The sequence below is a fragment of the Branchiostoma belcheri genome, unplaced genomic scaffold, assembly GCF_001625305.1.
Source record: "Branchiostoma belcheri isolate BF01 breed outbred unplaced genomic scaffold, Haploidv18h27 scaffold6, whole genome shotgun sequence".
Taxonomy (NCBI): Eukaryota; Metazoa; Chordata; class Leptocardii; order Amphioxiformes; family Branchiostomatidae; genus Branchiostoma; species Branchiostoma belcheri.
The window spans coordinates 3876922-3894052 of NW_017804242.1; the positions used below are offsets into that span (position 1 = coordinate 3876922).

The following is a 17131-nucleotide window of genomic DNA, read 5'->3' on the forward strand; positions in this document are numbered from 1 at the left end:
TTTAAATTTAAAAAAAAAATCAAAATTAGGATTTTTTCATCAAGACCCAGATGCTGTAAAATAAAGACAAAGTGGCCATTTGAAAATCTCTTCCTTTTTTGCACAAATAATTGAAATCAACCTAGTTAGGGAACCGACAATCACTCTGAGGATTGGAAAAATGCCCACATAGATTAAGGTGATAATATCTAATACAAACTCCTTGCTGATAAGATTAAGAGGATTAGTGGTGAGCTGTGTTTTTTTAAACATTTGTGGGTATTAAACAAATGATTCTTTGTTAAAGAGGTCTTATTTTGATCCCAGGTAGACAGGTCTAGAGATGTCATCGTCAGAAGAGGACTACCTGTCCCCCAGATCTGCCCCCTCCAGTATGAGTAATGGTGAGAACAGTTTCTACACCAGCGCTCAGACACACTTTACTGACTCACAGGAGGACACAGGTATGTAGAGTATTGTTTATGAATCATTCTTCTGTTTACAAGTAGAATCTTCAGTGTTGTGGTTGAACTCACTGGGCTCAAAATACTGGGTGTATGCGTACTTTTGTGCACCTAAAATTGGAGCTGTGCACCTAATTTTTGACTGTGAGTTCACCTAAATACATGTAATATGTATTTCTGTAGGGTTATGTACATGTATGTAAAAAGTACTGTTGCACTCTAGTATACAGCCTAGTAATTTTCTAAATGTTTGAAAAAAAAGATAAAACCTTTGTTCTATTGCAGTAATTTACTAGTAGGTACATGTTAAGATTGTAACTTTGTTTTGCTGACTACAATAGCTAACACTGTGCACCCAAAATTGAATCTGTGCACATAAAGTTCTGGTGCACTTATTCCCACAAATGAATTTCGAGCTCTTACTTATACCATAAACTGTTTGCCAAATGTGAAAAGAATGAATTCTCAATGAGAAAAAGAGGATACAACTTGACTCTTGTTTATTTTTGTTCCAGATCTGAAGTTCTCTGGCCGGTCCAAGCTGAGTGAAGACAGTATTGATGAGTTTATGAGCAGCTGTGGAACCTACGTCTCTTATAATGCACGTAAGTACATGGCAGTTACATGTGAAGACACTAGTTAGACACTAGTTAGAAGTAAAGACAGACCAGAAAAACATTGTCAACTGTACAATCCTGTCTTGTCTTTTTGAGAGAAAGTACGCTAAATGCAGAAACTTACGTGGTGGAGAGTAGGACATTTATAGACAAGACATGCAAGAAAAGTTGTTTCTTTTTTACTTGTTGTAGGGTACTACAATGGACAAGTCATCACGACCTTGTCGTCTAAGAACACACTGTTCCGAGCAGAGTTTGACCTTCAACACTGCATACAGGAGCTGCACGATGCCAGAATACAGGTCTGTCTTCATTATTAAACTGTAATTTACAACACAAGGAACTGGACTTACCCAAATTTTCAACTGTACAACATACTACCCCCCTCCCCCCCAACCCTGTCTTTGAAACCTATTCACTACTACTCACGGAGTCACGTGTCATCTGCATAACGTGACATCACAGAAATGGTAAATTGCTCATTCTTTGACAAAGACTTGGGTTGTACAGTCCAAAATTCATGGTCCAATTCATTGTGTTGTAGGTTACAGTTTAAACTTGCTTCATAATGATTTCTACCAATTCAACATACTAGTAGATGAACTTTCAAGACAAGGTTTTTCTTCATTATGACCAAAAGAGCTAAACGTTCTAGCCAACACTTAGTAAATTGGGACTTACCCAAATTTTCTTTTTTGGCTACAACGTTTAGCCCTTTTGGTCATAATGAAGTATACCAACACAGATGAACTTTCATGATAAGGTTTTTCTTCATTTAGTGCAAGTATTTCATGAGAACCAAGACATTAGATTGGTGTGGCCTTAGGGTGCAAAACACTTCTACTACCAGAATTTTTACTGTCTGACAGAGTTAAGTAAGTGAAATTGTCTGCTGGGACCCAAGTGACATGATTACACTGTCACAACACTCCACTCTGTAATTTTCCTGGGACTAAATTACGTTACAGGCAAATTGGAAAACAAACATGTTTTTGTACAGTGGGTCTTCAGATATTCATGCTTATGTATGAGCCACAGACTATGATTTCAAATGAGACTGTTAGGTTGTTAGTGTGAGGTTTTGTTGGCATATACTGGTACTAAGAAGAATTAAAAAAAGATGAATTGCAGACAGACCATGTAGTTACGTGATGTGCTTGGGATGTGGAAGATGCATAACTCTATATTTAACAGTGCGGAAGATAACAGGAACATACACACACAGACAGACAAACATATCATACACACACATCTTCTGACACACACATACAGATGCACATATACACAGATGTCCTCACACTTCATGTACTGACACACAGTGACACACATATACTGACACATGTGTACACACACTGACAAACAAATACATGTATACCCAAAACATTAAATCACTCCCATAGTATGATAAAATAAAAATGCTGCAAAACTCAAAAGATTCTCCACTCTTACAGATTCCCAGTGACGATGTCTCGACAGCCATTGCCAGTATCCTGGGCGACCCCAAACTCCGTACCTACATCTTCTTCTACTCCACGGCGTTCACCATCTTCATGGCCATGTTGTGTCTGTTCATCCTGTGGTCAGACTTTGTGACCAGTCTGTATAAGTACCTCCCCAACCTCAGTCTACCCCTCATCATGCTTATTGCACTGGTGGCGTCAGCGTCGGTGGTCGCTCTGCTGTTTTTCCTCATACACTGGAAAATGAAGAAGGTTAGGGCATGACTACTTTAAATTTTGGTTGTAGTTTCCTCATGATACTTAGTATTGCAGTCCAGATTCAGCCTATGGCTTCTTGCTACAATTGTTCAATCGTAGTACATTTATAATATAGAGTCTTCTTCCCATAGTTAATGCATTGTATAACATCACTCTCTTAGTATGGCATGATATGCTATAGACATAATAGTGGCTTTGTTTTTGTGTATAATACAGTAGAATTATTGTTTCAAGACACAATTTACTTTAGGTTCACACAAATACAGTCTGTACTAGAAATTTTAAACCTTAAAAAAATTCTCCCCTAAAATTTTGGGGTTATCGTTTTTATACTGTTACGAAAGTTTTGTGAGGCTGACATCTTTCTTCCCTACCCATGTTAGATTGACAGGAACACAGACATCCATCTGGCCTGTATCAATGAGACCTTCATCAACCATGGACTACTGGTGGGGATGACTGATGGCATGATCCACTGCTGCAACCACATCTTTGTATCCTTTCTGATCAATTGTTTTAGTTACATCTGGGATGGAAGTATAGACAAAATTGTCTATAAGATAACCACCCAATAAACCCATAGGGATAGAAAACTCATGGAATGTACACTCAGACTTGTAAGTTAACTCAAGAGCCACCTTTTTCCCGATGGTAGATTTCACAGTGTGGTGGAATTCGCACTGTTTGCAAATACTGCAAAATATTCTTAACCACCTGGTACCTCAGCTACATTTTGTGTACTATGATGCAGAGCCTTGTATGGTGAGTACTTTGAGATTCATTCAGCTTGCTGTGTATGTTGTTGTTTTCACATTGTTTGCGATTAGTAAGGAAAACATGCTGCCAATTTTGTTGTTGTTGTTGTTTACTTGGATGTCCCTAACTCTTTGTGCGTGTTCTATCAGGACTGGTTGGCTGAAGTTCTACAGGAGCATGATGAGGCTGGACACCTGGCTCCTGGATACCTGGTGGGTACCATGTTTTCATTTTTGTTTCTTCCAGGAGGGAAGTATTGGTTTGGGTGGCACTGGTTTAGGGGAGTAATTGTATGCATATTGTCCTCAGCAGCAAGGATTGAAAGTGAGTGGGTGGAGATTGGGTTTCAGTTGATCAACAGGGTTGTGATCCAATATGCTATGTGTGGTAGGATGTGGTATGATGTAACCAGGAATGTGTACTGTGTAATCATGGTATGAAACATAAACCATTATGTGCTTTAGGTGCTTTGTTTCCTCCATTATCAGACATACATGGTTCTTTATCAAGTTTATGTACAGATTTGTTTATTTGCATTTATGATCTGTTATGAGTTCACTCTGTTCTGCTTAAATTGTATATAGCCTAACTTTATTTGTGTTCACATTTTGTTTGGATTCTGTACCTCTGTTTCTCTGTTGTTTATGTATTATTTATTCTCAAACGGTGTCGTATAAGCCCACACGGGCTGGGCGTGGTATGCGCACGACACGAAAATAAAGTTTCATTCATTCATTCATTCATTCATTCATTCATTCATTCATTCATTCATTCATTCATTCATTCATACAATTACAAACAGACAATGTATGTAGCTAGTCTTCCTGGAGTTAGACATACATCATACAAACTACGTAAAAACTGAACATTATTATTTACATACAACTTGACACATACATGTAACTTTACATTTTAAAAGTTAACATTACATGTGCCTATCAACTATCTACATATGTGCCCTATCAGCTCCTGCCTAAACTTACTCTTGTGTACATAAAACTCAGTGGACTCAATCATGTTGATTTGATTTATTGAAATTGCAACAGTGCAATACACACGGAACGTAACAGAGGCAGCTGTTGCTGGTGTTGTGTCACAACCCCACAACTTACCCCACAATTATGTCTTTGATCCCCAGGAGAGCAGTCTGTCGTACGAGGCCCTGACTGTGATCAGACACAAACACGAGCGGGACAGCCGGGCGGGGTCAGACGAGGAGTCACCGCTCCTGTCCTCAGTCAGCAGCACATCGGGACCACAGATGTCTGTACAGTCTGAGACAGAGCTGGAGGCCTCAGGGTCAACGTATACAGTCCATCAGGTTCACCCCACACGGGTCTTATCAGGTAAGGCTGGGTGTACATGGGTCTTATCAGGTAAGGCTGGGTGTACATTGTACATGGGTCTCATCAGTTAAGGCTAGGTGCACATGGGTCTTATCAGGTAAGGCTGGGTGTACATGGGTTTTATGAGGTAAAGGCTGGGTATACATGGGTTTTATGAGGTAAGGCTGGGTGTACGTGGGTTTTATGAGGTAAGGCTGGGTGTGTATGAGTCTTGTGAGGTAAGGTTGGGTGTACATGGGTTTTATGAGGTAAGGTTGGGTGTGTATGGGTCTTATGAGATAAGACTGGGTGTATATGGGTCTTATGAGATAAGACTGGGTGTGTATGGGTCTTATGAGGTAAGACTGGGTGTGTGTGGGTCTTATGAGGTAAGACTGGGTGTGTATGGGTCTTGTGAGGTAAGGCTGGTGTATATGGGTCTTATGAGGTAAGGCTGTGTGTATATGGGTCTTCTGAGGTAAGGCTGGTGTATATGGGTTTTATGAGGTAAAGCTGGGTGTGTATGGGTCTTATGAGGTAAGACTGGGTGTGTATGGGTCTTATCAGGTAAGGCTGGGTGTACATGGGTCTTATCAGGTAAGGCTGTGTGTACATGGGTCTTACCAGGTAAGGCTGTGTGTATATGGGTCTTATCAGGTAAGGCTGGGTGTACATGGGGTCTTACCAGGTAAGGGCTGGGTGTGTATGGATCTTATCAGATAAGGCTGGGTGTACATGGGTCTTATCAGGTAAGGCTGTGTGTACATGGGTCTTACCAGGTAAGGCTGGGTGTACATGGGTCTTATCAGGTAAGGCTGGGTGTGTATGGGTCTTACCAGGTAAGGCTGGGCGTACATGGGTCTTACCAGGTAAGGCTGGGCGTACATGGGTCTTATGAGGTAAAGCCGGGTGTATGTGGGTCTTACCAGGTAAGGCTGGGTATTTTTACACGGGTCTTAGTAAGGCTGGGTGTGTATGGGTCTTATGAGGTAAAGCTGAGTGTATGTGGGTCTTACCAGAAAAGGCTGGGTAACTGCATGCTATTAAACATGTCACTGATATACAGTAACTTTCTTTCCTCCTCTCACTGTTCACAGGAAATGGCTAAGCAGTTCCTGCTGACCTACAGCAGCAAGTACATCAAGTTCCTGGTGAGGGGAGGTCTGGGCACCCCACAGGCACAGAGACACACAGACAAGGGCCTCTGTCTCTGTCAGTTCATAGAGAAGCTAGCGTTCCACACTGATGTCTGAACAGCTAACAGTTAGACTTGAGTCTCGCACTGATATGGTATGTACAGGTGCAATTTCCATTTCAATTTACTCAGAAAAGACAAGGACCACTGTCTCTATAGAGATACACTGATATATGAGTTCATAGAGAAGCTAGTGTCCCACACTGATGTCTGAACAGCTAACGGTTATAATATTAGGCATGAGTCTTAAAGTCTGACTTATGTACAGGTGCAGAAAATACAGGGGGCTCTCTCTCTGTCAGTTCATAGAGAAGTTTAATGTCTGAACAGCTAACAGTTAGACATGAGTCTCACACTGACATGTGTACAGGTGCAATTTTCTGTTTACTTCACTGAGAAAACACAAGGGCCTCTGTCTCTGTCAGTTCATAGAGAAGTTAGCGTTCCATACTGACTTCTGAACAGCAACAGTTGCATTTGAGTCTTACACAGTCACTGACATATCTGTATGACTGGTGCAATTTTCTGCAACTTCACTCAGAAAAGACAAGGGCCTCTAGATCTGTCGTTGTTGGTTCATAGAGAAGTTAGGATTATTTCACAATGAAGTCTGAACAGCAGATATTTAGACTGGAGTTGAAAGTTTGAAGTGTGTTGACTGAAGTCATTCAGAATCAGGATTGAACTGTACTTGCCAGCACAAAAATTGAACCAACTGTAACTCCAGTCTTTGTCAAGGAATGAGTTGACCAAGACTGGAGTTGGGCACTCAAAAATTTGGATAAGACCAATTTTTTGTTTTAGTGATTCCAGTTAAACCTTTTTTCTGTACTTTTTGAGTACTGGTATCCTTGTTCAGAGTAAGACTTGAGTCTGACACTGTTAGATGGAATTTTCTGCTACCTTCACTTAGAAAAGACCAGGTAGTGCACTGACTGTTTTCACCTATGCAATTATCATGCTACCTCTGAAGGCAGCTATTTGGTGTGAGGATAGTGGTGTAAAGTGCCTTTCCAAAGGGCACAGTGTCTAGCTAGGAATCTATGGAGTTGAACCTCTTGATCTCGTATTCGCTGGCCTTAGTGGCTCAGCCATTCCACCACCTTTATACGATGTGTAAGTGATGCAATATTTCACTGGTTGCCTTACTGTACATCTATGGACAATCATGACATGGTGAACCAATCCTTTTATAGGAGGTGTCCAGTAGTGTCCCCTCTTAGAATCCCTTAAGATATTACTTCTCTCCTTGTATCTTCCTTGAGGAGAGTGTTCCATGTCAAGTCTAAGTCATGTCTATACCTACATTGTATATACACTTAAACCAGGGGAAGAAATGCTAGGCATAGCATGTTTTGATGTAATAATCAATATGTAATTTGTTCAGTATGACAGACATCATAACATTTTATCTAAGGATCTTGGAGCTGATATTTAACTTGTACCTTGAAAACTTGCACTGTACAGTGTCTATTGAAATTGAAATCTTTCATAGAAGCATTCTAGTTCCTTCTTCCTTTTACAATAATGTTTTGTCATGTGCAGACAGCATGACAAACAGGCAAATACTGTAGGATGCTCTATTATTTTTTTGTAAAACGTATATGTATGTTCATGGTACCTAACCTAATAACTTTATCAATGGGATAATTTTCATTACAAAATCACCAGCATGAAATTTAAAACTTCTCTTTATAGTTGAAATGTATTGTAATGCTTATATATCCTTCTTGCCATTATAACTGTGTTCTAATATCTTTATCATATTTTATGTTGCATGTGTAGCACTGGAGCTGACTTGACAGTACAGTAGTCACCTCATACATAACCTCGTGCATTTATATACTGTGCTATGCGAAAATAGATATGTTGCATGTTCTGAATTCTAGATAGTAACTGTATGTATCACTATAAATGTTGTCTGTATTATGTGTCACCAAAGGTAGATGTTGCATTTCAATATGAAAATATACACCAAAACAGGATATATGGTATATTAGATGCTATTCATATTTTTCATATTGCTGTTAAAAAGTATGTATGTATATTAGCATTAGTTGTTACACCTTGCATACCAGGTACTTATATAATACACTGTATGTAACAATGTATAATGTAATGTATACTGTATAAGCTGCTAGAGAAACGTTCTATATTTTGTTACTTTCATAGTATGCTGCATTATCTGAACCTATGCAAGTTTGAGATAGTGCCTTGTTGAAGTCTATTTTTTTGTATCAATTTAACAATACTGCAATACATATTAAAAAATTATAATGTCTGTTCAGTCATTTTCCAACCTTCCTGACAACTTGAATTTTATGATAAAGGCAACTCATTTTTACCCAGCTCCTTTTTTTCGGTGCTCAATTGGTAGAGTGCTCGCTTTGTAACCGGGAGGTCGTGAGGTCAAACCCTGGCTGGGTCATACCAAAGACTTTAAAAATGGTACACACTTCTTTCTCTGCTTAGCAGAGTATGGGAAGGTCAAACACACAGAACTACCAGCGGACTAGCCCCTGCTGTAGTGCATTGCACAACTGTGTGTCGCCCAAGGGCTACGAAATGGAGATGGGCACCACCCTACGCTCGGCATAAGGGCACGGGAGACCTTTCTTTCTTCTTTTTTTCATACACGCGCATCAGTTTTGAGGTGCCCAGAGGATGTCAACCACACAATCAACACAGTATAGCCTACAACAATGTACATGTGTGTGTGATGGTAACTCAAATGCATGGTTGTCATACGCTATTTGAGGTGAAGCAAGGTGTTCTATTATTTGTTTCTATTGATTAATAATGCGATGCGACAAGACCAAATATTTACTTATTTATTTTCCCACCATTTGAGATACAGTATATGAACCTGGCCAGATGTTGGAGATCCAAAATCTTATAACAGGTGTTAAATGTTAGTGTAGATATAACTACATGTGCCATCCCCAAAAGAACAGACTTCTGTAGAATTTCTATTCCCTTAATCTAGATAGATTATAGTATCTGTTCTCATTATACTACATGTCAGGTTAAGGATTGTATAGTCTGTATTTTCTGACTACCCTTCTTGTTCTAACATTGCTGCATTACATGTAAAGTTGTTCGCTGCAAATCAATGTGCACCAGAATATTGATACACTGTGAACGTACATTGTTCAAGCACCCTTCTCATGATAACAGTAGTTAAACTGTAGTTAGCATTCTTCGTCATTTAATACTGTACAGAAACACTGAATACATCTATTTCATTCATTGCGAATCAAAGTACATTGTTCAAGCACCCTTGTCATAACAACAGTAGTTGATCAAACTATCTTTTCTCGAAGTTTATACGTAGCAATGAATTTATCTATTTTTTTTTCTTTTATTGCGAATCAAAGTTCAGAAGAAATCACCGACACTACTGTCTCGTCCAGTTCTATCAACTGACTGCTGCCCAGACTCTGACTTCGTCTCTTGCGCCTCCTGGCGGATGAGACGTGGTTGTGCAGCTGGCCCTCCCCGTCCTTGTTCCACAGCGTACGGATCCTCCTTCCCACATAACCGACTCGCCTTCCGACCCAACTCCTTGCGCAGCGTTCCTTTAAGTTCTCCAAGAACGTCTTGATGCTGTCGTCGATGGGTAGCTTCTCCATGACGGACTCCTCCGCTATGTGCATGTTCTTGTCCCTCTTGTAGAAGTTGTTGAAGTTCTCGACGATGATGGGTACCGGCATGGCGATGACGAGCAGCCCGGTGATGACGCACATGCTGCCGATGAGTTTTCCCGCCAGGGTCCGGGGGTACACGTCACCGTAGCCGATTGTAGTCATGGTAACGAGCGCCCACCAGAAGGCGTCAGGAATACTGTATGGTAAATATGTCATAAGTATCTTTATACACTGTGAAATATATAGATATGTAGGAAGAATTATAGCTATATCACACTCACTCAGATATACATATATGAGGTAAGGCTATATTGTAAATGCACATCCTATATATGTAAATCCTGAATACTTTTTTCGATAAAGGCGCCCAATGCAATTTTAAGACGGCAAAACTGGATTTTCAAAGTCAATTTTCTGGTCATTTTCTAGTGTAGTAAGTTGAATCAATCCTATCCCATATATAGCATAGTGAATGGCACAAATACAATGTCACTGACGACAAACAGTTGCTTGTATAATAGGCTGGTTCTAGCTATTTATTGGTGGTACCCAAAATAAAAGGACTCCTCACATAGCTTATTTTAGGGCTATTTCATATGTTCCAAGTACGAAATGATGACAAAAATGTGCTTAGAAATGGTAGAATGTCAGGCAGATTTCCTCATCTAAAATACATTTTTGCCTCCCTGAAATTGCATTGGATGCCTATATAACATTTCAATTTACTAATTATGAGGCAAATAACAGTTTACTTTTTAATCACGGTTCGAATCATGAAATGCCAGCGACACAGTTCCAACTCACGTACCTCTCGAAAAACGTGTCCGGTGCGTCTATGTCGGCCAAGAAGACACAGCTGGAGTAGAGGACCATCATGGTCAGCATGAAGAACACCATCATGCTCAAGACGCCGATACTGGCCCGGACCGTCTTCATCAGCGTCTGCAGCTCCTTAAAGTGTCTGGAGAGCTTCATGATCCTGAAGACCCTGGTCAGACGCATGGTCCGGAGTAAGGAGAAGACGATGGAGTTGCCCGGGATTGAGACGTTTGAGATAATGAGAGGAAGAGTCACGAAGTAAGGAACGATCGCCACGAAGTCGAAGATGTTCAGGAGGTCCTTGACGAAGGGAAGCTTCTTCGGGCAGGCGTAGAAGCGGAGACCCAGCTCGATACAGAACCAGGCAACGCAGAAGGATTCTATCTGGAAGAACGAGCTTTGCCTCGCCCGTTCGATGGCTGTGGTGTTGGTGCTGTTGTCATGCCCCATGAGGACCTCCTGATCGCGGTAATCTGGTAGAGTTTCCATACAGAAGACAACGATGGAGATAAATATTACAGACACGCACATGAAGGTGATGATCTTGGCGAAGATGGAGCTTTCGGGGAAGTCCATGAGTCGCCAGATCGTGCGGCGGTGTCCCTCTGGCGGCATGTCGCTCTCGTGGATCGGCTTGGGGAAGATGTACCCCTCGGACTCCAGGTAGCTGCTGATGATGTCGTTCCCGAGTCGGAAGAACCGCATCTCGTCCACGAACACGTCAACGGGGATAGACGAAGGGCGGATCAGCTTCCCTGTCTGGTAGTACCTGGAGTAAACATGACCTTTGTCATCTACGGTATCGCATGAAGAACAAAGACATTCACTGCTTCAAAAGATGCAACCCTGAATTTTCCTATAAGCGCTAATGCTGGTACTATCGTGTTAGTAGTTACATGTTTGAAGTTAAAACCTTTTTAAACAGCATAAGAGATTTCTCTCACATAGAGCTTCGATCAGTCACTCTGGTCCTAGCTCTTCAATAGACTGACCCAGTGAGACTTGTCACGTAGCTTCTCTGAAGTGTGGCGTCAACACTGGGTCAGTCTATTGAAGAAGACCAGAGTGACTGGTCTAAAGCTCTAGACGAGAACAATTTCTTATGTTGGAACAAAAGTTTTAACTTAAAATACGCACATGTGATACGTCATCCACTTCCTGATTTCCTCCATGTACTACCCACTTACTCCCACCCAGATTGTGTTGGGTCACCTTCAGGCTTAACGTCTCTCCCAATCAACCCACTCTCTAGGTCTTCAAACGTCTCTACTGGACACGCATACACACAAACCCACAGACAAACGTAAGCAATACTTCTGGGTACCTAAAGATGGCTTCAAAACTGGGGCGGTGCCTGTCGAAGAAGAAGTCGTCGCTGTCTGGACAGTAGAACTCCGCGCGTTTCTCGGAGTTGCCCAGCAGAGTCTGCGGGTAGCGGAACAGCAGGCTCTCCTTCACCTCGAACTTCAGACCGCTCACATTGAGTCGGATTCTCCGGTCGGGCTGGTGAACGTGCCGCAGACCTGCCAAAGTCAAAACGAGAAGAATTTGAGCAGCAAAGTTCTTCCTTCCTTACCACTTGTACAAGCCGACGTTTCGATGACCGTCTGTTATCTTCATCAGGGTAATTCTGACTGGCTGGTTCAGTGTGTACTGAAGCTAGGTATTACTGCTCGTTAAACAATGCAAAATAATTGTGACATCGGAGTTCTGACTTGAACTAGCCACGTTTTGGATCTGGTTCCCCTCGCAGCAGCGTCACCTTGCGGCAGTGACAACTAACTGCAATTTGAAGATTGCCCTTGTTGCATAGGGGCAACAGAGACGCTGCCGGTTGGCAAGAAGAATATACTTCCTTTTGTATGAAAGTATTGTAATCAACTGACAAGTCTGGATGCGTTTCTAACGGGAACGTTGCATACCTTCAGTCACGACTCTCCCCAGTAGAGAAGCCAGTCCAATGCTTTCCTCATCATCGAAGTCAACACCGCCGTCTTCATCGCCGATCGCGCTGTACTTCCGCAGCCTGGATAGTTGGCGTTGAGCTGGAAGCAATGAACATGATAATGAACTAGTAAAAGAGCAAAGAAGTGTCCGGAGACCTCAGACCTCAATGCTATGTGATGGTGACGCTTAGCTTTACGATTAAGTGTGTTTTAAAAGCTGGAAACACATCTGTCAGCCATGTTTGTTTACATTCTGGTAGTTTGTGGTGGCACCACAAACTGAAAACGCCTCATGTGTGCATGCGCTTTATTGACGTTTTATCGCCAACTATAAATGTCAGAAATGTGAGATATATAATTGCACAAATATGTTGAAAAGTGGAAGTAAATTACAATCAGAAGAATATGTAATTGAACAAAAACATTTAATTTTTTGGTGCAAAAATGTTACATAATGTCCCTTTAACGCTAGGAAATGTTTCCAAATACTAGTAGTAGTACTTCCCGTAAGCGAACGAGACTATTGATTTCATTAACTCGGTTTCAAGAGTACAAAAAAAAACACACTCGGCAATTCAACTTTATTACTAGACCCTCTAAACATCTGGCAAAAACACCTTTTCCGGCCAGACACACAGTTTTCTGTGTGCATGTGGCTGACGAAAGGTATCGCCATTTGATCTGTAAAATCCCTGCTGTTATAAGTCCCTATATCCTGTCGATTTGCAGTCTATTCATCGGAATATTGATACACAGATCCCTAGAGCCAGTATTACATTCGGTATTTACATGTTTCGTCACGCCACAAGCATGCATGACCTGGATATGGACAGAGATTTTTTGTCTGTCAACACACCAAAACTGTCAACTACAATTAGGTACTATAGAACATATACGGGCCCTGTCGCATTTATTATAAGATCGATAATATTTACGTCAACAAATTGAGGTCATTCTTGGGACAGTCGTGGATAGGTTGTACTAAAGTCTGCTGCCTTGTGAGGAGAAGGTTGTGATAGATTCTAGTTTGTCGATAGCGGGTTCTGTCTTTGCCTCAGTTCAAATCACACGACAAAATACAAATCTTATTATGTGACTGTCCCTTTAATAGGTAGCAAGAATCCCGGTCCGACTGTGTGGCAGTATTATTTGTAGTCTCCACCAGTGACTATATTGACAACGCAGGGTCAAAAACAGTAAACTTTGATTCAACCAAATAGAGAGAATACTAGTTGGCCAGGGAAGTTTAGCCACTGTAGAGTTCATTTGTCCCACGAACATACTGTATATGAAACCCTACTATACTGGTGGGCCCACCCCCGTGGTCAGTACTAGTCAGACTCTATTTTACTAAAATTTTAGCCTCTACCAGGCTTCGGGAGGCGGCTGGAAAGAGTAGATTTCGGCCAAATAGAGAGATAACATGCCGAGGGAGTGTCTGCTGGTACGGAACATTTCGGGAGCGGCAAACTGTTCTCTCCAGCAGAAAAACTGGTAAAGGCTAACAAAATCATACACTATCCTAACCCCCTAGGAAGGCATGGTTGTGGCTGCCGTATTTGTGGGGATCTGTGAAAGAACAACCACCGCAGCAATTATAATGCACTTCAACAAGAATATATCTTCCCAATGACGCATGAAAAATCTAATCTCCAACCAGATCCCTTTCGGTGGCAAGCAAAGACACAGAGATAATGTTCCCGGCCACCGACGGGTGGGGGTACCGACAAAAAAACGGCCATATATAAAAAGCTAATTAATATATATAACGATTATTCCCCCACAACCTCTGCTTGGAGAGTATGAAAGATCTCCGTTGTTACAAGTAGTTTGACTTGTTTTCTGATGTGTGTTACGGGGTCGTTAGTCTGACAACCCATCCGTGTGAGGGAGTGTCACCTGTAAACAAAAGCGACATCCTGTTTTCGTGTTTCGAGATCTAGAATTCACGAAAATATTGACGTTGTGTTGACCACGTTTTTTTCTTTATAAGCTTCTGAAAGACGACTTTGCATCACAATAAAAACCAACACACTTAAACTTAGTCTACTTTCTTTTCAAAATGTTGTCATCTGCATTTAGTGCTTGAGGCGGTCGCTGTTTAAATTCCAGATTTAACTTTAAATTTAGCCACACTACATGCAGACGAGTAGCTGTTGACTGTGACTATAAGATCTGTTTGCATCTGATCTCTCAACGATTATTTGAACGCTTTCATTTCCTACAAGACCTCACCTAGCCTCTACCAGGCTTCGGGAGGCGGCTGGAAAGAGTAGAAATCGGCCAAATAGAGAGATAACTGTACTCTAGAGCGGACCAACTCCCTTGGCATGTTCTCTCTCTATTTGACCGATTTCTACTCTTTCCAGCCGCCTCCCGAAGCCTGGTAGAGGCTAGACCTCACCCACGACAGGTGCCCTACTGCTCATTAAGTCATATATATATAATCAAACGGCGTTTGAAAAAAAAGAGACCTGAGCGCCCACCTCTAGATGATTTTCCCTCATAGTTCTCTTTCCCCTGCTCCACCGCCCGAGCCAACCTGGACAGGTCGTTCACATTATTAATGCCGATGTTTCCCGCAGTTCCTATGGCAGCCGAACGCAACATTTTTGTTTTTCAAAACGCTTTCTTTGGTTGCACCCTTTCAGCTAACTACATGTTTTTCCTATAAATTAGTGCACAGTCGTTTGGACAGAGGAACGGCGATTCGTTTTGGGGTTGGGACATTTTTTTTACATAAGTAAAAAGCGCTTTCGGGTTCACAATTTTTCCGAACAGATATGTCTTTTTTTCTTTAAAAAAATTATTCAAAATTAGAAATGACTCAGAAGTAGAGATTTTAAGTAAATGGTCACTAAGGATTCCATTTTTGTCCTGTCATAGCACCCCCATTCCCGTTCGTAGATGGTTGAAGCCAGGATACGGACCAGTGGTGGCTTAACCAGAAAAACGAGTTTCTGAGTCACTAAATAAGGAGTATTTGGGCCGATTTTGGGGGGTAAAATTATGGACAGCCCCTTTCCTTTCATTTGGACTGCGGCTTTGCTACGCTCTTCTGCGTTCCAACAATTCCATGAGAAGTGAAATGGTTATGAGAATTAGTGAATTGTTGCCACTCTTGTTCGTATGAGTGATGATGACATAGGTAAGAAAAACAGCAATTTTGACCACCTGTATTTATCGGCTCAACCCTAGCTTAACCCTAGCTTTTCAAGCCTTTTGTGCCGTGCTTATCTTATCAGTGACGTCATCTGACATCGCCAAGCAGATCTTGGGAAGGAAAATCGTAATGTTTTGTGGTTGTCCATCTCAATATATCGACTGGATATCAGTCGTTGTGCTCACATAAAAAGACAAATTATCTAAAAGAACATTAATTAGCATTAGAGTGAACAGAATTAAACGGCATGACCTGCAATTACTGTATTGTATATAATTATATTTCCTTTCTTCAACCTATTAAGTCAGTCGTTTGGCACCAAATTTGTATTGGTTATGGGTTAGGCATCAGGGAGAAGGTTATTATAATGATAGGGGCGTCTATGTGCAAACAAAATCGCCATTTTTATGTCTAGCATTGTGTTATTAATTTCACCAGTTTCATATCTTTCGTTGTGGACAACACCAAGATTAGTACAATGTTTATGTATCTGTATAGCCGGTATAACCGCCCTTCGGCGTAACACACCAGCTTCGCAGGCACGCGGCGCGGTGGCACCTGGCTTCATTACACCGAACGACTTGTTACACCTAACCCTTGAACATTTAACTCTACAGACATTGTTTAAAGCTATCTAATGACAATGCCCCTACTGTTATCTATCAAAACGTGCATCAACCCACCAGCAGAGTTCCGATTCTCAGAGGAGCTGGAGATGGTGACATCTATTCTCTCATGACTCAAGGCGGCGATTGACGGAAAGGCAGCCAACTGCAGGGTCATCTTTTGGGACCGACAACTTTCCCCAGGGCGTGTTTTCTGGTCTCAAATCCGTCCTCTAATATAGGTTTTCCTCTGGTGTAGTATAGGTTATGCGGCGTCTCTGCGAAGAGCTTTAGTGACGACCACTCATGTTTATGTATAATTTCGTGACAGGCCACCAATACTGACGTAAACCAATGTCCAAATCAATTAGTGCTAGGAAATCCAAGAAAGTAATTAATAACAACTACTGAAAACAAATCTAAAGCAAGACGTAAAAACTCATAACTCATTTTCAGTGCTCGGCATATGCTGAGTAAAATTACGTTGCAATGAATACTTTTGCCAAGGCTAATGCCCTTGGTTTTCCTCAGAATTCAAGGGACGTAAAACATGTCAACATTCATTATCTCATGAATCCATCAGATTGATACGAAATGAAGGACAAAACAAATCACTGTTCTCCAAATCCGCGATGGCTCCCTGGAGAAAACCGCATCAAACGGCTCCCCTGACGCTTTTATTGTTTGTCTGCGCTCACGCGAGAAACATCTCCAATCCTTTCTTTATTGCCATTGCACTAAGTACAGGAGAAACCTTGCAGCAGAGGGTCTCAGAAAGGATCATTTGTACGCACTTATATATAAGTATGAAGGTAATGGAACCAACCAACCCACCATCCATCCATCCATCCATCCATCCATCCATCCATCCATCCATCCATCCATCCATCCATCCAT

General features: G+C 41.5%; 2 protein-coding genes across 3 annotated transcripts; one reads left to right on the plus strand and one right to left on the minus strand.

The window, feature by feature from the left end:
- Positions 1-306: 306 nt before the first annotated feature.
- On the plus strand, positions 307-7152 carry LOC109482467 (transmembrane protein 268-like). The gene is given in 10 exon segments (XM_019785188.1): positions 307-443; positions 959-1048; positions 1253-1362; positions 2512-2772; positions 3162-3272; positions 3505-3540; positions 3684-3746; positions 4673-4840; positions 4842-4880; positions 5957-7152. Coding segments are annotated over 10 exon segments (1155 nt in total). The 5' UTR covers positions 307-322; the 3' UTR covers positions 6113-7152.
- A 1519-nt stretch (positions 7153-8671) lies between these two features.
- LOC109482453 (shaker-related potassium channel tsha2-like) lies at positions 8672-15165 on the minus strand. 2 transcript variants are annotated; one of them, XM_019785161.1, is made up of 6 exons: positions 14953-15165; positions 12443-12565; positions 11845-12043; positions 11050-11289; positions 10510-10707; positions 9426-9897 (listed from the first exon to the last, which is right to left on the minus strand). In XM_019785161.1, exons 1-6 carry the CDS (start codon positions 15074-15076, stop codon positions 9426-9428), a joined length of 1356 nt encoding a protein of 451 aa, XP_019640720.1. In that variant the 5' UTR covers positions 15077-15165. The 2 variants fall into 2 exon arrangements, with proteins under 2 accessions (XP_019640719.1, XP_019640720.1); XM_019785160.1 differs by having other exon boundaries at positions 8672-9897; positions 10510-11289.
- Between the last annotated feature and the right edge of the window lie 1966 nt (positions 15166-17131).

Bases quoted from the DNA above. Each gene is read 5' to 3' on its own strand.
- LOC109482453 (XM_019785160.1), bottom strand. From the start codon at position 15,076: ATGTTGCGTTCGGCTGCCATAGGAACTGCGGGAAACATCGGCATTAAT. The intron at 12,566-14,952 runs GTGGGCGCTCAG...CATTGCTTCCAG, and splicing joins TGAGGGAAAATCATCTAGAG to CTCAACGCCAACTATCCAGG. The intron at 9,898-10,509 runs GTACGTGAGTTG...TTTACCATACAG, and splicing joins CCGGACACGTTTTTCGAGAG to TATTCCTGACGCCTTCTGGT.